The 22,566-nt window shown below is 41.2% G+C and overlaps 1 protein-coding gene across 1 annotated transcript in view; it reads left to right on the forward strand.

Moving 5' to 3' along the window:
* The first annotated feature begins 11,812 nt into the window (after positions 1–11,812).
* TFE3 (transcription factor binding to IGHM enhancer 3) overlaps positions 11,813–22,566 on the forward strand; it is a 58,239-nt gene continuing 47,485 nt past the window's right edge. The window contains exon 1 of the mRNA XM_070741240.1: positions 11,813–12,192. Within this exon, the coding sequence (XP_070597341.1) occupies positions 12,083–12,192 (110 nt within the window). The 5' untranslated portion in view covers positions 11,813–12,082. The remainder of the gene's footprint in view (positions 12,193–22,566) is intronic.

Genomic DNA, 22,566 nt, shown 5'->3' on the forward strand with positions numbered 1-22,566 from the left:
ATATAACATCTTAACAATTATCCTGTGATGTGACCAAGAAAGCAAGTGTTCCAAGATTACTTTTACAACTGAAGAAATTTGAAGCTGGCTTTTCTATCCCAGTAATATCTTTGCATTGGGGATGCAAAATGAGAATATAGTAGCATAGGATTAGATCTCAGAAACTAAGCAGGATTAGCCCAAGTTAATATTTGGCAGAAAAAGGTCAAAGCAGGAAGAGAGAGGAGAGGAGATCCCTTAAGCTAGGGATAAACCATTTCTGTATGCCATCCAGAAAACTGTATGGATAGATAAATTCACCAGGAATCAAGGTTTGTTCAAAGGAAGTTTCACCTTTCAGGATCAAATGACTGAAAGGAGTGGACTCTGGAAAGAATTATAATGTGGCATTTACAGCAATATTTCACAACTCGATGCCTTCCAAAAAAAATAGGGTGAGGTGGGTGGGAATTCTGGGTAGTGTAGTCCCAAGGCATCCAGAGGGCTTCAAGCTGGAAAAAGGTTGAGACTGATTTCAGCCTTCTAGCCCTCAGTACCTTCGAAACACCCGCAGACGGCAGGTGTTCCCTCCCCTGGGAAGCCGCTCCTTGCTCCCTGCACGGAGGGTAACAGACCCAGCCCAAGATTCCCGGAACAGCAACTGCTGATCTTGGGAGCGCTGCCTTCTGCCAGACCACGACCGTCTATGTTGCCAAGCGGGCCCTTATTGCGAATCACCCAATCGGTGAGCTGCAATCAAAGCCCCGATATCTGCAACGCGTCCCGTCTTCTCTCTTTTTCGCTTGGCGGGGGACAGAGGCGGCCGGAGAGAGTGGGCGTTTTGCAGAGCAGCTCAGGGCGATAGCGGCCCCTTCTGAGCCACCTGAGAACTGCAGATGCATTTAGACACAGAGGAAGATAGATAGGCACTGTCAGTAAAAGCAGAGGAAGATAGATAGGCACTGTCAGTATGTAGCCTTCCACCATCCCCCAAAATCCAACCCCCCCATAACTGATGAACCTTCTTGGATGAGAAGTGAAACGTTTTGTTTTTCTTCCTGAGGGGGGGGGATACCACACCCAGTCCAATTCCCCTTTGAAGAAGCACCTCTGAGAAATAGAATTCTTTATTGCCCAAGTGTGATTGAATTTGTCTTTGGTGCATATACTCTCAGTGTACATAAAAGCCGCTCAGGAATGAGAGGCATATAAATGCAATCAATCAATCAATAAATAAACAAACAAATACATTCATCGACAATCATGAGGTACAACACTTAATGATTGCCATAGAGGTCAAATAAGCAATGAGGAAACAATATTAATAAAAATCTTAAGGATACAAGCAACATGTTACAGTCATAATGTCATAAGTGGGAGGAAATGGGTGATAGGAATGATGAGAAAAAACTAATAGTAATATTAGTACAGACTTAGTAAATAGCTTGATAATGTCGAGGGAATTATTTGTTTAGCAGAGTGATGGCATTTGGGGGGAAAACTGCTCTTGTGTCTAGTTGTCTTGGTGTGCAGTGCTTTGTTGTGACGTTTTGAGGGTAGGAGTTGAAACAGTTTATGTACAGGATGCAAGGGATCAGTAAATATTTTCACAGCCCTCTTTTTGACTCGTGTTGGTAGCAATTGTCTTTTTTGCAGTTCTGACTTGGTTGCCTGAGAATCTCCAAGGACGTGCAGCAGAGGAATATCTTCCATTGAGATTCAGAGGGGCAATAATTAGATGGTGGCACACCGGGAAAGTGGGGTAGAGAGAAAAGTGGGGCAGCGTTCTGCAAGGTCTTGCTCCGCTAATCTTCCAAGACAAATTCTCTTCATCACAGATCAAGGCTGTTGAGTCCAATCTTGCCAAATTAGGTTTCTCCCCAACTTTAATACTTGAGATGGACTATGATCTAGCAAGACAAACTGTTCGACAAAGTGTGGAGAACACAGAGAGGCAGGCAGACTTAAGGAAAGTTCTGCTGTTTCTGGCTCCAGGTCCTCCTGCCAGCTATGTTAGACAGCTGGAATCAGCAAACCACCAAAAAGCTTTTGCATGTGCTTCCATTGGCCATTTTGTGTAGCAAGTATAAAATAATACCTTTCATGGAAAGTCTTTGTCCCTGTGGCACAGGAGAGGTGGAGACTGTGGGATATTGACAAAATTGAACGGGTCCAAAGACGGGCTACAAGAATGGGGGAAGGTCTTAAGCATAAAACATATCAGGAAAGACTTAATGAACTCAATCTGTATAGTCTGGAGGACAGAAGGAAAAGGGGGGACATGATCGAAACATTTAAATATATTAAAGGGTTAAATAAGGTCCAGGAGGGAAGTGTTTTTAATAGGAAAGTGAACACAAGAACAAGGGGACACAATCTGAAGTTAGTTGGGGGAAAGACCAAAGGCAACATGAGAAAATATTATTTTACTGAAAGAGTAGTAGATCCTTGAAACAAACTTCCAGCAGACGTGGTAGATAAATCCACAGTAACTGAATTTAAACATGCCTGGGATAAACATATATCCATCCTAAGATAAAATACAGAAAATAGTATAAGGGCAGACTAGATGGACCATGAGGTCTTTTTCTGCCGTCAGACTTCTATGTTTCTATGTTTCTATGACACATGCGCCTTAGATGCTCCTTTTATTAGGAAAAAACCTATTCTGCCAACAATTGCAAGGACACTGGATGTATTATAGATTTAGTTGTCAGTTATTATTTTAAACTAGAAATCTTAAGTGTATGTGTATACAGTATATATATATATATACTACGAAAACATATATGTATATGGAGTGCTTTTATCTGTTTCTTAAAAGCAGAGGAAGACAGACACTGTCACTGTTTCTGGTCTAATGATTGTAATAATATAATTGAATTGATATCCTGTACATTGGAATTTTAGTATAGTTATACCACGTATGATTGACAGACTAATTTTATCATAGATTTTAGCTGTTATTTATTATTTTATACCAGAACTTGTAGTTGTACATTTACTGAGTGTTTCTATTTGTTCTGGTCTCTGATCTATGACTAATAAACCAAATTACTAAACTAACTACAAGAATAAGAACAATAAATGAATTGAATTGAATTAAGGGGTAGAGAGAATAGATAGACCATTTGCTTTGCTTTTCATGTTTTTTTATTTTTATGTTATGGCTATCATATATAATTTTCTTCTTGGCCATCATTATTATTCAGCTTGGTGGGGGCTCCACTTCCTCAGCCTTTTCCCAATCTTAATGTCTTTGATGAAATCCTGGGCTTGGAAGGGGAAGTTTATGCTGGCCTCTCCTTGAACCTGTCCAGCCTGTGAGGGAGTCTGTCGAGTTCTCTGGGAAATTGGGATTACAATTCCCTGAATTCCTGGCCAGCAGGCCCTATTTAAGAGCTATTGTGTATATCGATGTTGACTGAGGCAAAAGTCACAAGAGTCAAAGGCCTCTCTCCCATAATCTCTGCATGCACACCCATTGGCATGTGTAGCACAGAAAGGCAATAAGTTGTTCCTTAAAAAGAGGAAACTCTTTTCCTCTGTAAGGGGGAAATGTTACTTCTGAAGCTAGTTTTCTTCCTGTAACTGAGGAGTGCAATTTATTTAGTTATTTATTAGATTTGTATGCCGCCCCTCTCCGTATACTCAGGGCGGCTAAGGAGCTTGCAAGCTGGTAAAAGCTGGGAACATTGTTAGTACCTGGTTAGGGTTGGAAAGAAACATTCGGAACAAATAAAGCAATGGAGGAGAGAAGAACTAATCTCTCCATACTCGACCAATTGGGAACCAACTGGGCATGAGAGAAAATAGAGCCATTTAACAGGGAGAGGATATAGGTAGGAATGGAAAGAACTGGTAGGCCAGGTACATCAATAGGCCAGGCATTTTCAGCCTCTGCTGCAGAACAGAATGGGAAATGTCTCCTGATGTTTCTGAATTACAATTCCCATCATTCCTCACTGTTGGACAGGAAAATTGGGATCATTACTGGAAGTATAACTTTGTAACACCTAGACAATTACAGCTTTTCTGCTGTAGAAGGTAATACATTAGCCATTACGCTGTTTCCTTTCAGAGTAAACTGCATATTGTAAAAACACAGGAAAGGAATTCTTGCTACAGTTGTTGAGAGAATCAATGCAGTTGTTAGTAACACAATTGTCAAGTGAATCTGGCTGCGGGACCAGTACAAAATAAGGACTGTGAGGTCATTAGGATAAGGGTCACACAGAGCATTTAAATGAGGATCAAATTGCAAGAGAAACATAGAGAGGAAAAGTCAATGGGTCAAGAGGAAAGAAAACATTTATAAATGAAGAAGCTGTATGGAAACAATCAAAGAAGGTCAAAAATTGGAGTATTGCTGAACCACATGAACTTCATAGTTCAGAAGTGAAACAGCTTGGAGGCATCCGCCAATTTTAAGGCTGCAAGAGAAAGATGCTCAAAGTAAAGTGATATTCCTTACCAGCTTTTGGCCTGGTTGCACTCCTGTGAGTTAAAGGTCTTCATCTTCCATTTTGCGATGGTATCCTAGGAAGCCCCGAGCACAGTGTGAACCCAGAGGTCAGTGACGGCAACCCTTTTTTTGTTGGCTCAGGTGCCAAAAGGAGGTGTGCATGTGCGATAGCAGGAGCGTGCATACTGACACCCATAACGCAATGCATATGTGCATGCACGCACACACACATCGCTGTCCCCCATGCATGCGCACAATCACCACGCTGCCTCCCCCCCGTTTATTTATTTATTGGATTTGTATGCCACCCATCTCCGTGGACTTGGGGCGGCTAACAAGTGATAAAAACAGCATGTAGCAATTCAATACTAAAACAACTAAAAAACCCTTATTATAAAACCAGACATACATACAGACATACCATGCATAAATTGTAGAGGCCCAGGGGGAAAGAATATCTCAGTTCCCCCATGCCTGACGGCAGAGGTGGGTTTTAAGGAGCTTACGAAAGGCGAGGAGGGTGGGGGCAATTCTGATCTCTGGGGGGAGTTGGTTCCAGAGGGCCAGGGCCACCACAGAGAAGGCTCTTCCCCTGGGTCCTGCCAAATGACATTGTTTAGTTGACGGGACTCGGAGAAGGCCCACTCTGTGGGACCTAATCGGTTGCTGGGATTCGTGTGGCAGAAGGCGGTCCCTGAGATAATCTGGTCCGGTGCCATGAAGGGCTTTATAGGTCATAACCAACACTTTGAATTGTATGTTCACATGCCTCATTTAAGCCTCTGGGCTTCCAGTAGGCCCGTTGGCTGTTTTTCACTCTCCCCAGGGTTCAGGAAAGCTGCCTGAAGCCTGGGGACAGCAAAAAATTGCCCAACTGGCCCAACCAGAAGTTCAGAAATGAAACAGAGGTTGAGCTGCCCTACTACTTACCTCCAGATAGTTGCAACCAAGCTTCTCACACCTCGTCTCATTTCTTCTGCAGCCATCAAAGCTTTCCTGAAGGCCTCTTTAGCCGATAACAGAGCTCCAGATCGATCTGGAGCTCTGTTATCAGCTGCAGAGGCCTTTCCTAAAGGTCTTTCCTGAAGGCCTCACTCTCCGCTGCAGAGGCCTTCAGGAAAGCCTTGTCAGCTGCAGAAGAATGGGCCCAGGTGTGTGAGGCATGACTGCAACTGTCCAAAGCCAAAGAAGTTACTGAAGACCTGTGACAGCAAAAAGGAGGGGGGGGGGGTGTAATACACACAAGTGAACTTCCGGTTGGGCCATTTTTCATTGTCCCCGGGCTTCAGGAGGATTTCCTGAACCCTGGGGAGAGTGAAAACAGACAAAAAGAAGGCCGAGAATCAGCTGGCCAGTGCATGCTTGCTCACTGGAGCTGACATAGGGCAATGCTTCTTGTGTCCTCAGATATGGCTCTGCATGCCATCTGTGGCATCATGGCCATAGGGCATTGTGGCTTGATTATAGCTGAGGGGGGAAATGAAATGAGAGTTGAATCAAATTAAAGAAAATACTTTTGCCAAAGTAGTGAAGAAGCTGCATTGCCAAAATTATTCCAACTGAAACATTGACCCAAAGAAATCAGTTGATGTATGCCATGGCCTACGCAACTATTGAAGAATTCGGACAGAGGAAGGAAACAATTAAGAAGGAAAATCCTAAAGGCAAAATTTGCTCTGAATTGAAGATAAATAAAATTTGCATGGGTTTGAGCACTTTGAAGAATCTGAAGCAAGGAAATTTGAATAATAAGGAAATCAGAACCAGCATTTGCATGGAGAATAATGGAATTACCAGAGATTGTAGAACAATTAAAGCAAAGAGTCGTGGCAATTGCAAAGAAGATCAAGCAATATGACAATCAGATAACCCAATTCTAGAGAATGTGCAGTATGGAGAAAATTATCAATTCTACAAAATCCTTGAAAATGGCAAAGAATCTATCATGGATAATAAAAATCCTGACCAAAAAAACTATCTGAAATTTTGGACAAGGTTGTGGGAAAGCAACAGGAGTTACAGTAGGAAAGCAACACATTAGATAACTGAAGAAATTGGGTGACAGCAATCAAAGAAGGTCAAAACTGGACTGTCACTGGATCAAATGAACCTCATAGATTTTGGCTGAAATTATTGACAAGTGTACACTCAATATTGGCAAATAAGATCAATAGAGTTTTGGAAGAACCAGAAAATGAAGAATAATTGACAATTGGAAGCACTCCTAATTCAGAAAGACAAAGGGAAATCTGCCTGGAAACTACAGATCTGTAACCTGCTTGTCAATAGGATACAAACTGCTTATCGGCATAATAGCAAATAAAATTTATTGGTATCTGAAAGGAATGATTGATTCCTACAGAACAAAAAGGATGCTGCCAAAATTTGCTGCCAAAGGGCAAACAAAATTATGAACTGACAAATTGACCTTGAAGAATTCAACAACAACCACCAAAAATTTGTTTATGGTTTGGATAATCTAAAAAAAAATCTGATTCTGTTACACATAACTAGCTTGAGAAAGGTTCTGAACATTTTGGAATGAGCAGAAACATTTGACAGTTTATGGATCCTTTAATGAAGCTTTGGCAAAGAATGTTAAAGGTCCAATGGGGAAAGGTTAGGAGAAGTTGAAATTAGACATGGAATTTTTCAAAATGATTCATTACTATCTTTACTTTTTGTACTATTGGTCACTGACAACAATTTTGAACAAGATAAATTGTGCACGTGAACTGGATAGAAAAGGAGTAAAGAAAATTACATTTGCCCTATTTGGATGGCCTAAAATTATTTGAAAAATGAGTGCTGAACTGGATTTCTTGCTAAGAAGCACAAAATAATTCAGCAAAAATACTGGAATGCAGTTTGGCATTGATAAATGTGCAGATATACCCATAAAGCCAGGTAAAATAGTTGAATATTATGGAATAGCTTAATGATAAAGATTCGATGAAGGCAAGAGCACAAGAGAAAGATATTAACATTTAGGAATTTTGGAAGCTTCTGATTTACTACAGAAACAAGTCAAAGAAAGTACTTCTGCCAAATATATCAAACAAGTTTAAAGAATTTTGAAATCAAAGCTAAAGGCTGAAAAGATCCTTAAAGCAATCAGGGCAATCCCCATTTTACCATATACAGCAAGAATAGTTGATTGGATCCAGATGAGACTTGATAATTTGGTTCAGAAAACAAAAAAACTAAAGGCAATAGATTATACTCTTCACCCAAAAAGTGATGGTTTGGAAGGGAAAGAAGACTGGAAGGAATGGAGAATTCCTATAAGTGAAACAAATTGTGGAGGGGAAAAACAAGGACTTGCATATTAAGAAAAAATTAGGAATCTTTGTTGAAGGAAGTCATTCAGAGAAAGCTCTGAAAACGAGTGTAGAAAAGAAACAATCAAAACCCAATTTGTTAATTGGAAGAAAACGCCAATGCATGTTCAATACTTGAAGGGTATTGCAGGAAAATCTGATTAAAAACTCCACTAGGAGTTGAGATCAAGACTGTTAAAGAGAGAAATCGAAGGCTTTCAGCAGCTCAAGAACAACTTTGCCGATAATTGCACGAAAGCAAAAATTAATGATATAACGAACAATAGTAAATGTCATCTTTGTAGTGAAAAGGATAAAACAATCGAGCCTTTCATCAGTGGCTGCAGCAAAATTTCACAAACTGACTTTTAGCAATGTCATGGTTGTGTTGCTAATTTTATTCACTGGTGTGTATGTGTACACACACAAATACACAGTCTGTATTTTTCGGACTGTAAGTCGCACCAGTGTGTAAGACACAAGATTTCAAAGAGATAAGTAAGGGAAAAAAGGTTTTGTCCTCTCTGGCCCCAGAAGTACTGTATTTTTCGGAGTACAAGTCATACTTTCTCCCCCCCCCAAAAGAGGGTAGAAAAGTTGGTGCATCTTATACTCCGAATACAGCCATTTATGCTGAACCGAATCCCCGCCCCTGCGTCCCATTTTTGGACAAAGCCTGCAGAGAGCTCTTGGGTGCTGGGGAATGGCAAAAATGGGCCTATTTTTGTGGAAAACAAGCCATTTTTTGCATTTTTTTTTAAACAAAAATAAAATGGGCAGAGGGTCTGGGGAGCCTGCAGAGAGCTCCTGGGGACTGGAGGGAGGCAAAAATGCCCCCGTTTGTGTGAAAAAATGTGCAAAGAATTGTCAATTTTTTGCGAAAACGGGTGTTTTTGCTTTCTAATTACCTTATCTAGCACGACTGGAGGTGGAATTCAAGTTTGAAGACTCCTGGGTTAGGGGTGCAAGGATCTTCAAACTTGGCAAGTTTAAGACTTGTGGACTTCAACTCCCATTCCTGAGCTAGCATGACTGGAGGAGGAATTTGGGGAGTCCACAAGTCTTAAAACTGTCAAGTTTAAAGTTTGTAAAAAGTATTTGTGTTTGTAAAAGGTATTCTGTTACACTGGTATTTTATTAAATAATATATTACTAAACCATTTGGTTCAGAATACTTTTTTCCTTGTTTTCTACCTCTAAAATCTAAATGCGTCTTATACTCCGGTGCGTCTTATAGTCCGAAAAATATGGTGCTTGCAAGCCTCTCAAACCCTCTGCGCACCCCATTTTTCACAAAAACAGGGGCATTTTTGCCTTCCCTAGTCCTCAGGAGCACTCTGCAGGACTCCAAAACCCTCTGTGCACCCCATTTTTCACAAGATCAGGTCTGCTTTTCACCCGATTTTGCAAAAAAAAACCCAGGGCACACAGAAGGTTTGTGAAGCATGCAGAGTGCTCCTGGGGCTGGGAAAGGCAAAAATGTCTGGTTTTTGCAAAAATGGCCCATTTTTCACCTCTTTTTTTTTTTTTTTTTGGCAAAAGTGTGTGCAGAGGTTTTGGGACAGTGAAGGGCTACCAAATTTTTTACTACCACACTGTGGGTGTGGCTTATGCAGACGCCCTGCAAATTGAGTGCTCTGGGGTGGAGCTCCATTGTTACTACCCCACTGCGTTCCCCCCCCCCTTCCGAGCAGTAGCCCACCCCTGGTTTGGGAGGCCAGCAGAGTGTTCCGGGAGGCTGGGAGAAGGCAAAAATGCCCCCATTTTTGCAAATACAGTGGTACCTCGAGATACGAGTTTAATTCGTTCCGGACCTGGGCTCTTAAGTCGAGCAGCTCTTATCTCGAACGACTTTTCCCCATAGGAATTAATGTAAATAATTTTAATTGGTTCCAGCCCTCAAAAAACTCACAAAGTTAGTCTAAATTATGCAGAAAGACATGTTTTTAATGAAGAAATGTACATGTACATATAAATGAATAATGAAGTTTCTTTCACTTAACTTGTAAACTTTCTTAAACTTTTAAATTTACATATGTTCAACTTCTCTGCCACCCAATCCTGTAGGACAGAGGTCCCCAACCCTTTTTGCACCAGGGACCGGCTTTAAGCGATCAAGAGAGGAATGGGTGAATGAATGGACGGAGGGTGGGAAGGAAGGAAGGAAAGAGGGAAGGGACAGGAACAGAGGAAGGAAGCAAGGAAACTTATGAAAGGGGAGAGTAAGAGAGGAATGAGTGAAGGGAGGGAGGGAGGGAAGAAGGTGGGAAGGAGAAAGAAAAGAAGAAATAGAGGAAGGGAAGGTAAAAGAGAGAAAGAAAAAGAGCAAGAAAGAAAGAAAGAAAGAAAGAAAGAAAGAAAGGGGGAAGGGACAGGAACAGAGGAAGGAAGCAAGGAAACTTATGAAAGGGGAGAGTAAGAGAGGAATGAGTGAAGGGAGGGAGGGGGGGAAGAAGGTGGGAAGGAGAAAGAAAAGAAGAAATAGAGGAAGGGTAGGTAAAAGAGAGAAAGAAAAAGAGCAAGAAAGAAAGCTGCAAGCACCCCCCCGAGCCCCCCAGGCCGGCTGCAACCTTTTAAAACACGCGCGCCGCTTCGCAGCTGTCTCCTGAAGCCGAACGCGGAAGTTAGCGTTTGGCTTCAGGAGACAGCTCCTTGGCGCTTGTATCTCGAATTTGGGCTTGTAAGTAGAACAAAAATATCTCTCCCCTCCCAGCTCTTATCTCGAGTTGCTCTTAAGTAGAGCAGCTCTTATGTCGGGGTTCCACTGTAACAGGCCATTTCCCCCCACAAAAACAGGAGTGTTTTTGCCTTCCCCCAGCCCCCAGGAGCACTCTGCAGGCCACCCCAACCCTCTGGTGGTATGCCCAAATATGGTAGGGAGCATACTGCTTCTTTTTTGCCCCTCGTCCCCTCCAGGGGCCACATCTAGGGTAGTTAATATTTATAGCCAACAAACTACAGTATATTCTATATGTGTAACATATTTTTGCTGATGTCTCTCTTCCTTTTTATTATCAGCAAAAATGTTACATATATCTTACATATATAATATATATACATATTACATAATTTATTATATATATTATATAAAACTATATATATATATATATATATAGGGGTTTGCTCTCAGTTTATATTCTAGTAGTCTTTTCCTGTCAGTGCAAAAAAACTATATATGTGTGTGTGTGTGTATGTGTGCATTCCTTACTACCGGTAGCACCAAGGACCCCTCGTTTTGTCAAAAGTTTTGATTTGAATGTCGCATACTTGAGCTTTCTTTGAATAAAAATGTTGAAGACGATTTACAGAATCCTCTCAGCAAATATCTCAGAATAAAAGTTTGAACATAGATAGTTAAATGAAAACATCTGTGGTCTTGATACATGAGATTTTTTAAAGCAAAGGTAAACATGACTCAATATATGAATCAATGTAAACCGTGAATGGCGGCACCAGGGTGATGCAAGGCAGAGTCTGCAGGTTCAAACCTAGTAAGGGTATGGCTAGCTGATGAGAGCATAAGAAACAGATCTATACTAGAACCGGGCACAGCATGGCAGTGTTCTGCAATAAGCTAGGATAAAAGATGCTTGGAGAGTTTTGTGGCTCACAGACTGCGATCGCGAGGTAGGGCTAGCTCAGAGGTAGGCAAAGTTGGCTCTTCTGACTTGTGGACTTCAATTCCCAGAATCCCTGAGCTAGTCTGGTTGGCTCAGGAATGCTGGAAGTTGAAGTCCACATGTCATAGAAGAGTCAACCTTGCCTACCTCTGGGCTAGCTTATGGCTCAGCGCACTGTCTGAATCTAGGCTAATTCGGGTTAATCCAGCCGTCCATTTCCCACAATGTCTCCCTTCTTTACCGTACTCGACCTATCTCGCTCCTTCTACGCGAGGCTACGCTAAGGAGAGAAAACCCCGCGGGCTTGGTCGATCCTACCCCTCGCCGCCCTGTATTCCCTCTCCTAGATGAGTGGGTGGCTCCCACTCTGATGTCATTTCCCGTGGAGTTCCCCCTCCTCCGCTGATCCCCCTCCCCTCTCTCTTCCCGAGCCGGAAAATGAAGCAATCCTCCGGCTGGATGTTTTCCTCTTGCTTTGGGAGGAGGAGGAGGAGGCGGCGCTGCTGTTGCTGCTACTGATTTTTTCCGCGCCTCGGTCCTTCTCTGGTTTTTCTCCGCGTTGCAAGAAACGGGTTGGGTTTATTTATTTTTGCACCGCGCTTGGGATCCCGCACCCCTTTTAGATCCCGCGGACTTGAGTGTGAGAGTTTCCCGGTTGCTTTCCGAGGAGCCCCGGTGGAGGTGGGGCGGGGGGGGGAATGATGTCCCATGACACGAGCGAGCGGCCCCCCAACCCAGAGCCGCCCCCGGCCACCGTCTACGTGTTAGTGGAGGACCCGCGGTCCACGGACGCCGTCCAGCTGCTCAGGTGAGAGGGGAGCGCCTCCCAGACCCGCCCCGGAGTTACTGGAATTGCCGTAAGCGGGAATATGGGGAGGAATCCGAGAAAGGAGACGGCCTTAGAATCCGCGCGGAGGCCTTTCGCCTTCTTCCTCGGAATGACGACCCGGGAGGGAGGCTGGATAATTCGGAGCAGCTTCATTGGCACGAGTGTAAAATTCCTACCACAGGGATAGGCAAAGTTGGTTCTTCTATGACATGTGGACTTCCACTCCCAGAATTCCTGAGCTAGCATGATTGGCTCAGGAATTCTGGGAGTTGAAGTCCACATGTCATGGAAGAGCTAACTTTGCCTACCCCTGCTTAACCAGAAGGTTGGGGGAGCCTTCTTTCCCTGTTAGTTTTCTAACCGCCTCCTCCAACCTGGGTTATCCGAATGAGACAGGTTTCAATTGCTGCCGTCCTCTGCTGCCGTAGTTTTCTGAGCAAATTCATGAATTAACATATTTGCATAATGATGTTTATAAAACAAAAGCACCCAATTACCAAATTTAAATTATTTTTTTCAGAACTGCAACATTTTAGCAAACTTGGCAACTTAATTATTTTTTAAAAAAAATCCTCCCAAAATTCAAATTTTTATAACAAAACACATACACCTTCAAATATATCAGTAAGATACATATGCATTTATACTATATATATATATATCAATAAGATACATTTACATTTTCAATATTTCATAAACTGATATCTTATTTTGCACCTCTTGTACCTTCATCCCCTCTTTCAACTATCTCTCTCCTATGGAGAAAGAGGAGGAGAAACCTTGAAGTTTGAAGACCTCTGATTTCAAGAGGATGAGGATGGAGAAAGGAGTTTTAAAGCAGAAGGAAAGTCCAAATTCTAATCGGCTGGGTTTCTGGCATGTGTTCTGTCGCTTTCTTCGCTTAGGACTTAGGAGGCATAAGAAAGCTTGTTGGAGATGGATGCTTGGAGGAAAAAGGACGAAATGTGGAGTGTAGTGCTATTGGCAGCCAGGATTTCTGATTTTCTTCCCCTCCACTCTCCTCAATCCTCCCCCAAATGTAGAAAAAGTGATGTGCAGGCGCGCCTAATAACGTGTTTTAGAATCAACCGTTCAGTTTATTGGCAGAATTCCTGACCCCAGAATTTATATCGCTTTCCAATCCAGTTTTAGATATTTTACAGAAATGGTCTTGACTCTGGTTCAGCTCATCTTGGTGTTTAGCAGAATAGCGTCAGCTTGAATGTGAGAAACCAGCCATCTCTGAGATCAAAACAAGGAAAAGGGAAAGTGCCTCTGAGCAGGTGCCGAAGTTGTTATTCTCCTCCCAAAGATTCAGTTTCCTCCTTCCTCAAGTGCAGAGGTCCTCAAACATGGCCACTTGAAGACTTGTGGACTTCTACTCCCAGAATTCTCCAGCCAGTATAGCTGGCTGGAGAATTCTGGGAGTTGAAGTCTACAAGTCTTCAAGTGGCCAAGTTTGGGGACCCCTGCTCAAGTGTCTTGTAATCCTAATAAAATGGAACGTGTAGACAAGAGGAAGACAAAATGTCCTTCTTAAAAGAAAACTCGGGATCATCCTACCACACATTGTTGCTGAGCTGGGAAATCCAAGCTAGATAGAGATCTAAAAGTTCAGTGCATCCCAGCTGCTGGCATTTTGCTAGTCCTGTGATTTGAATTTGCAGAAAATCACAATGTGCATGTTTGTGAGTGTTTTTGATGCTGGGTGAAGTGTCTTGATGATTCAGTTTCCTTCTATTTTGCTGACTGCTCCCTCTGAGATTGGTTTTCACTTCTGTTTTTTCCCCTCCTTAAATGCTGATCTTGACTTTTTCTTAAGGAAAAGCACAGTCGACTTTAGCTCAAGCTCACTTACCAATTTATTTTAAAATTCTTACTTGTTTGTTTCCCTTGTTCCCTGGTCCAAAATATCAAAAGCCTAACTCATACACACCCCATATATACTTCTAATGTATTTGAGTTTATGGAGGGAAGTCATAATTTAAGGAGATAGTTATAAAAGCAGCTATAATCAAAATAATTGAGGAGGGCAGAAATGGATTTCTGCTTATTACTGAATTAGTATTTCTAGTACCTCTTGCTATTGCCTGTGTTTACTGGGATTTATTGAAGCCGTAGTCCTGTTGCATTAAGAAGGACATAATTTATTCATTCCTTGTTTAGAAAGTGAAAAATATTAGCATTCTATTTTCTGGCTTCCCAGTTTTTCTGGATAAACTCATTGGGAACTGTTTTGGGAATTATGGCTTTCCTACTCTGTGTGCATGTAGGATTACAGTCTCTATCATCCTCAATCACCAAAAGCAAACTGATAGCAATTAGATTTATATACCGTTTCACAGTGCTTTACAGCCCTCTCTAAGCGGTAAGAATATTGCCCCAACAATCTGGGTCCTCATTTTACCGACCTTGCAAGGATGGAAGTCAACCTTGAGCCTACTGAGATTCGATCTGCCAAACTGCTGGCAGCCGGTGATCAGAAGTAGCTTGCAGTACTGTACTTTAACCACTATGCCATCAAGGCGCTCTCTGATGAATGGGGAATGGAGTTGTAATGGAATACTGTACTTCCAGAGCAGATGGCACACACAGAGTAAGGATAGTTTGGAATGTCAAAATTCTTGGCTGGCATAAATGATTGGCAGTCAGACCTGGTGAGATTTGACTATTTCTCTCCTCTTGATGTACAGCCATATGAGAATAATCTCCACGGCAACAATTTTCTCTGGAATGTATATGTATATGTATCTATTATGGATTTATTGTAGTACTTATTCTGTCCATTTTCCAATTTATGCCCCTTTTCTTACTTAAAGAATTACAAAAGGATGCAGAAATTCTGGTGGCTAATTTGGTGGTGGTGGTGGTGAGCTCCATCTGATTTCCCATTCACCTAAATTACCTCTACAGAAGTAGTACTATAATAAATCAATAATATTGCCCTGTTCTTGCTTCCAATAAAAATGGTTGCTGTGGAAATTATTCCCATACGTCTCATATTATTGCCATTAATCCTTGAAAGAAACCTTAACAATAATAATAGAAGCATGACATATACGAGCTTTTTTGTGTGTCTTCAGGTCAGTCTTGAGTCCTGGTATCTAGGATGCAAAAACGGCTGCAGTACGAAAAGACAAAAAGAAACTACCTTCTTTTTGACTTTTATTAGGTTTACATTAGGCACCTGTTGGAAGGAGATCAGATATGGGTGCTGGGTGGCTGCATTTTATGAGATTTGGAATGAACAAAAACCTAAAATTTAATTATTTTTCACCATGTGCAGTGATGTTTTAGACAGGGCTCCCCAAACTGGCAACTTTAAGACTTTTGGACTCCAACTCCCAGAATTCTCCAGCCAACTATGCGGGAGAATTCAGGGAGTTGAAGTCCACAAGTCTTAAAGTTGCAAAGTTTGAAGACTTCTGTTTTAGAAGAAAGAACAGCATCAAGGACTTAGTTCATCCTATTCAGAAGCCCCTCTATAGTTATGCAAGGCTGACATTCGGAGAGGGGCGGCATACAAATCCAAATAATAAATAATAAATAAATAAATTAGGACTACAGAGACAGGCTACTGGCAGTACTATTTATGTTGTTTAGAAACAACCTTTCCGATATGAATCTTTGGTTAGTTTAACTGGTGAGGCTACAAATAGAAGCTAAGAGTATCTGGATGTAAACTAGATATTTTACCCTAAAATGTAGCTGGCATAACTATAGTGGTGGTGATAATGAGAAAGAATTACTTCCTCCAGCATTGGAGGATTCCTGTTGTTATAAAACTCCTGTACAGAGGAGAAAATGCCCTACAGCCTTTTGATCACTTTTTCCATAGTGCTGTTGATGTAATTTACAACTGCCATGTTGTTTTCTTATTAAATTCATATCAGAGCAGAGAAAAAAACCTGACTCAAAACAAGCATTTTTTTTGTTCAGCTATCCACACTTCATGAATAGAATATCTTACCTAGGCATTCTGAATGTATAAACTACCTGTATATCTGTTGTTAAACTTAATTTATTCAAGTTTCATAAGGACTTTCTTCTGAGTAAAGTCTTCTTGGAGACAAAAGTACTGTAATCTCTGATTCTTTATACAGAATACACTTCCTTGGAAATCACTACCAGCACATCTAGCAAGAATTGGTCTGCTCAGATCCTCTGAAACATACCTTGTTGTTTAGTGAGGCATGTAGAAATCCAGTTGTATGCTATGCCTATAGTACAAGCTAGAAAGCCCTTGAAATTGCCTAACAACGCAGTTCTAACACATGTTTACTTGGAAATGAAGTCCGAAGGTTAATGGGCCATTCTCCTGGGAAATATGTTCATGTGCTGACATCATCCTGTTCTGGAATCCGATTCCCATAACTCCCAATTCAGCATGTATTCTTTTCATTATTTGGAAGGTATTAAGATATGAATTTTGGATTATTGGCTTTTTTCTAGGCAGATCAAAAAACACCAGAAGTGAGATATGCAGTTGGCAGCAATAGATGTATTTATTTGTTTGTTTGTTTATTTATTTATTAGATTTGTATGCCGCCCCTCTCCGAGGACTCTAGATTGTCTAGACCAGTGATTTTCAACCTTTTTTGAGCCACGGCACATTTTTTACATTTACGAAACCCTGGGGCACATTGAGCGGGCATGGGGTGGGGGCTAAAAAAAGTTTGGACAAAAAAATTATATCTCTCTCTCCCTCCCTTTGGCTCTATTTCTCTCTCCCCCCCTCTTTCTCTCCCTTCCTCTTTCTTTCTCTCTCTCTCCATCTCTCTTTCTTTCTCTTCCTTCCTTCCTCTCTTTTTTGCTCTCTTTCTCTCTCCCTCCCTACCTCCCTCTATGTCTTTCTCTCTCTCTCCTTCCCACCCTCTCTTTCTCTCTTTCTCTTGCTTTCTTTCTTTCTCTTGCTCTCTCTCTTTCTCTCTTGCTCTTTTTCTTGTTCTCTTTCTCTCTCTTGCTTTCTTTCTCTCTCTCTCTTGTTCTCTTTCTCTCTCTCTCTCTTGCTTTCTTTCTCTCTCTCTCTCTTGTTCTCTTTCTCTCTCTCTCTCTCTCTTTCTTTCTTTCTCTCTTCTCTCTCTCTCTTGCTTTCTTTCTTCCTTTCTTTCTCTCTCTGAGCTTCACGGCACACCTGACCATGTCTCGCGGCACACTAGTGTGCCACGGCACACTGGTTGAAAAACACTGGTCTAGACGAGGCATTAATATTTGACTTTTTTCTTTCTTTCTGGAGACCAATAGGCAGGGAAGGTAGCTTCTTGATAATTTTGGGGTGGGATGGAGTTATTTTGTTTATAATAATCCAAACCTCTCCCCCTCTCCTTAAAAATGAATTTTTAAGAGTACGTGATACAATATTGTTAATACTATTGGGTGCGTACTTTTTCTGCTGGCAATTAGTTGGTTATAATTGAATAGTAATAATTCCCAGCCAGCATGTGCAAAAGATTAGTATCACAGTCTTGCGTTGTTAAGATTAATAAGCCACTCTGTAATATTAACAGCCATCATAATCAGATGCTTCTCATTCTCACATTATTTTGAAGTCAATTGCCTCTTCTGGAGTTTTTATCTCAGATATGTAACTTGTCTCTCTACTAAAGAGTGGGAGTGGAAAATAATTTCTCTCAATCTCTCATTCTTTAGACAGAACAGTTTTTTCCTGAACGCCATCACTCTGCTAAACAAATAATTTCTTCAACACTGTCTATTCACTATTCACTACAACTATTCACTAAGGCTGCATTACTATTACTATTAGTCTTCTCATCATTCTCCCACTTATGACTGTATGACTGTAACTTGCTGCTTGTATCCTTACAATTTATATTAATAGATTGTTTCCTGATTGCTTATTTGTACCCTAAGACAATCATTAAGTGTTGTGCCTTATGATTCTTGACAAATGTATCTTTTATGTACACTGAAAGCATATGCACCAAAGACAAAATCTTTGTGTGTCCAATCACACATGGCCAATAAATAATTCTGTCATATGCTGTCCTGTCCTATTCTCTTTGCCTATGACAATCATTAAGCGTTGTACCTCATGATTCTTGACAAATGTATCTTTTCTTTTATGTACACTGAGAGCATATGCACCAAAGACAAATTCCTTGTGTGTCCAATCACAATAAAGAATTCTATTCTATTCTATTCTATATCCTATATCCTATTTTCTATATTCTATTCCATTTTCTATATTTTATTTTCTATTTTCTATATTCTATATTCTATTCTATTTTCTATATTCTATTCTATATTCCATTCCATTCCTAGCGCCCCCCCCTTTCCCCCGCAAGAAAAGAACGATGGTAGGGAATTCTGGCGCGGCTCCTTTAAAACTGAGCGTTCAATGGCGGGAGGGGAAGAGGGTTTTTCGCTGAAAAGGAGACTGCTGGTTGCCCCCTAGTGGCCAACAGGCGCCATCGCCGTCGCCGCGTAGTTTCTGCTCCTTACTCCAGGCGCGTAATTTCTCCACGGGCAGGCTATTAATAGCTCCAAAACAAGGGCGCGTTTGTAGCTGCGCAGCGAGGATTTGTGTTTTCTTGCGCGGGTCAACAAACCCGAGAAAAAGGGGGGATCGGAGTCGCCGCCGCCTTCTCTTTTTGTCAGGGACTCGCTTCGCAGGAGCGGCGGGTTGCAAATCCACCGGGTGCCCTTTATTTATTTATTTTTGGCTCTCCCTTAAAACGCGTTCCAGCGATGCCGGCTTTTGAAAGGCTTCTTCCCCGATACCAGGAAACGTAACCAGCACTTGGTGCCAGAAGAGGCCTAAAAAAAGAAAAGAAAAAGAGCCGGGCAGGAAGTCGGGATCGCCGGCCGCGCAAAGCGAGCGAGGATCACGCAACAGTGGTGGCGGTGGTGGTGTGGGGATCGCCCCACTTGGCCGGCCCTCATGCCCCGCCGCTTGCTCGGGGCCGCTTCTGTGGCGCAGTCCGAAGCAGAGGCAGGGCGGGGGAAAGGAGACGGCTGGAGAGGAGGAGGTGAGCCAGTCCCGGGCCTCTTTATCGTGGTTCTCACGGTTCTTTTAAGAAACTTTCTCTTTTCCCCCGATCCCCCCCCCCCCCGGTCCACATCCCGTCGTTAGCGGCTCTCTTGAGACAAAACGAGGAAATACCGTCGTTTAGGAAATCGCGGGGGAGGGTGTATTTTTTTTGTCTCTTCCGAAATCCTGGGCGTTAAATCTCGGGGGAAGAAGTAACAAAAATAAAATAAAATAAGTAAAATTAAAAAAATCTCCGTTTCTCAATTCCCCTCCGTTCCCGGATGCCTAAACTTAGACGAAACGAGGGGCGTGCATAAGGGCTCAAAATAAATAAATAAAGGGAACAACTCAAAGAACACATCCTAGATCTGAATGAATGAAATATTCTCATTGAATACACTACTTTGTTCTGTACAAAGTTGAATGTGCTCAAACGGCATGTGAAATGGATTGTCAATCAGTGTTGCTTCCTAAGTGGGCAGTTTGATTTCACAGAAGTTTGATTTACTTGGAGTTATATTGTGTTGTTTAAGTGTTCCCTTTATTTATTTATTTTGAGCAGTGTATTTTGGTTGCAAGCCGCCCAGAGTCCTTTGGGAGTTGGGCAGCATATGAACCCAAATAAATAAATATATAAACTTGTGCAGTACAACTGTCTAAAGCAGCTTCGAAATAATAGCAACAGCATTTAGACCAGGGGTCCCCAAACTTGGCAACTTTAAGACGGGTGGACTTCAACTCCCAGAATTCTCCAGCCAACTCTGGGAGTTGAAGTCCACCTGTCTTAAAGTTGCCAAGTTTGAAGACTTCTGATTTAGACTTACATACCGCTTCACAGTGCTTTACAGCCCTCTCTAAGCAGTTTACAGAGAGTAAGCATATTGCCCCCAACAATTTTACCCACCTCGCAAGGATGGAAGGCTGAGTCAACCTTGAGCCTACCGAGATTCGATCTTCCAAACTGCTGGCAGCCGGTAATCAGCAGAAGTAGTTTGCAGTACTCCACTCTAACCACTGCACCATTGAGGCTCTGAAATAAACCTGTTTTCATTCGGGATGGTTCACTTTTGAAAGCCGATGAGCTCAAGATCGTGCAGGCGGCTGAGCAGGTTCTCTCTTCCATCAATCGATATCTTGAAGATGGAAAGAAGGAAATTTTTTGACTATTTTCAAGAATCTGCTGTTTCTCCTGTCTTGCTATTGTCTTCATAGTTGATCATTTTCCTGGGGAGCTAATTCGAAGTTCAAATGTAAATGTAAACGTCATTGAACTTACTAGGCCTTACTTGAATGGTAACTTGCTTTTCCCCAAATTCAAGAATAACTTCCCTCCTTTTTCAATAATATGGAGAAAGTGATAAAACAACCTTTGTTTTAATGTCCTGTAGATCTGTTGGGGTTTCAGTAATTTTCCACTAGCACCTAAGGTGGGGATGGTGGGGTTTGAATTTCAACATGCTTTTGGGAAGGTCGTGGAACTGACTGAGTATGTGTCATTAACTTGGCATCAGTTCTTAAGCACCCCACAGATTTTCTCCAGAAGGAAATGAAATTATTGCAAGTACCGTAAACTATGTGCAGTATGGAAAACATTTCAGTAGCTCCAAAGTTGATGTACATTAATTATATCTTTTTGTTGTTGAGCAATTCTGTAACCATCTAATTGATTGTCTGTACAGTATACTATTGACAAAAATGAGATGAGTTTGCTTCTGGCAGTGTTGATATGGATCTATGTACAATTTTGCAATATAGAATCATTTAGTTTTGGTGAGAAAAGCAAATTCCTATTAAAAAGACCATTGTTTATTTACATCTGAGCTCATGAAGATTTTAATTTTGTTTTTCCAGTTTATATATTTATTTCAAACATTTATATAGCCACCATCTTTTAACCTATTCTGGGTGGCTCCCTATCATAGATATCTGATAAATTTCCCATTTTAATGGAAGACTAGACTTTTCAATTACATAAAAAAAGCAATTCCAGTTAGAAGTCTTCAGAAATGGAATGTGAAGGGGCTTTTTATTCACCAATTTCTCTGCAGTGCTGTTGTTTCTAACTTCAAGATCGAAGGTAACCAGAAGGATATCTTTGCTCTAAGGATAAACTTTGCAGAGTGGGAGTTATCTGTTTTACACATCTTTTCTCAGCTCTAGTATGACTTGAGGAGTGCTGAGCCTCTAATTGTTGAGTGAGCCTGAGAGAATTCATAATTGTGTTTGCAAGGACAATGGTAAATATTACCTATATAACTAGGATAACTGCCTGGAGTTTTATAAAGTGCTTTTTAAAAAATATTGAAATGTGATTACTGTGTTTCAGAGCAGGGTTAAGTTGCTATTCACACATGCATGCCTTGGAGAAAAACTCACTGAAAACAGGCAATCTTTGGAATACAGTATTGTCTTGTCTGACATGAAATAGGGATTTACTGCTTCAGCAGGAACCTCCAAGGTCTCTTGTAACTTTGTTATTCTGTTATCCTGTTAGATAAATATGGGACTCTGCTTGAAGTCTATGTTTTGTTTTATTTATTTTGTATTATTATTGTTTTATAAATTTTAAAGAATGTGAAAATTAGATTGTAAAAATAGAAGAACCAGGTGCAGGTAATGAAATACAGTACAGTATAGGCAGATCAACAACAAATCTAAATAAGCCTATGATATTACAAGAATCTTGATATCCATTTTATGTTGATGAATCTTGAGCAGAAATGCTTGGTTAATACAATTCAAAAATGAAGGAAACATTGTAGCTCACAAACAAAGCATTAACTTTGTACATTGTAATCCACATTAAAATATAATGTCTAAACCCCAGTTTTTCTACATGTGGAATTGTAATCCAAGAATGATTTCTAATTAGAATTACATTCTGTGTCAAATTTACTTTTTAAATGTAAAGGTATTTTAGATATTGATGCCCTACAATTTATTTATGTTTGTTTATTTATTGATAACTCACCTTTATTATTGTATAAATAGCTTCAGGCAGTGAACATACCTAATACTGCTTCCTCCTTCTATTTTTCCCACAAGAATAACCAGATGAATTGGGCTAAGAGACAGTGACTCATTCAAGTTACCCAGCTGGCTTTCATATTTTAAAGCAGGACTAGAACTCACCATCTCCTAGTGATTGGCCCAAATTCACCCAGCGAGCTTTCATGTCTGAAGCAAGACTAGAACACTCAATCTCCTGGGCTCTTAGATCCTCCTCACGATCACTCAACCCTTGGTCATTTCTTGGTTGGGTTGTTACAAAGGCTGCCATGAAGACAATAATTGCTGGTCCAGAAGGCAAGATTCTCAGTACAATGGAGCCCAAAATTTCTGTTGACAAAGTGAGATATTTG

This window comes from Erythrolamprus reginae, chromosome 2 (assembly GCF_031021105.1).
Source record: "Erythrolamprus reginae isolate rEryReg1 chromosome 2, rEryReg1.hap1, whole genome shotgun sequence".
NCBI lineage: Eukaryota > Metazoa > Chordata > Lepidosauria > Squamata > Dipsadidae > Erythrolamprus > Erythrolamprus reginae.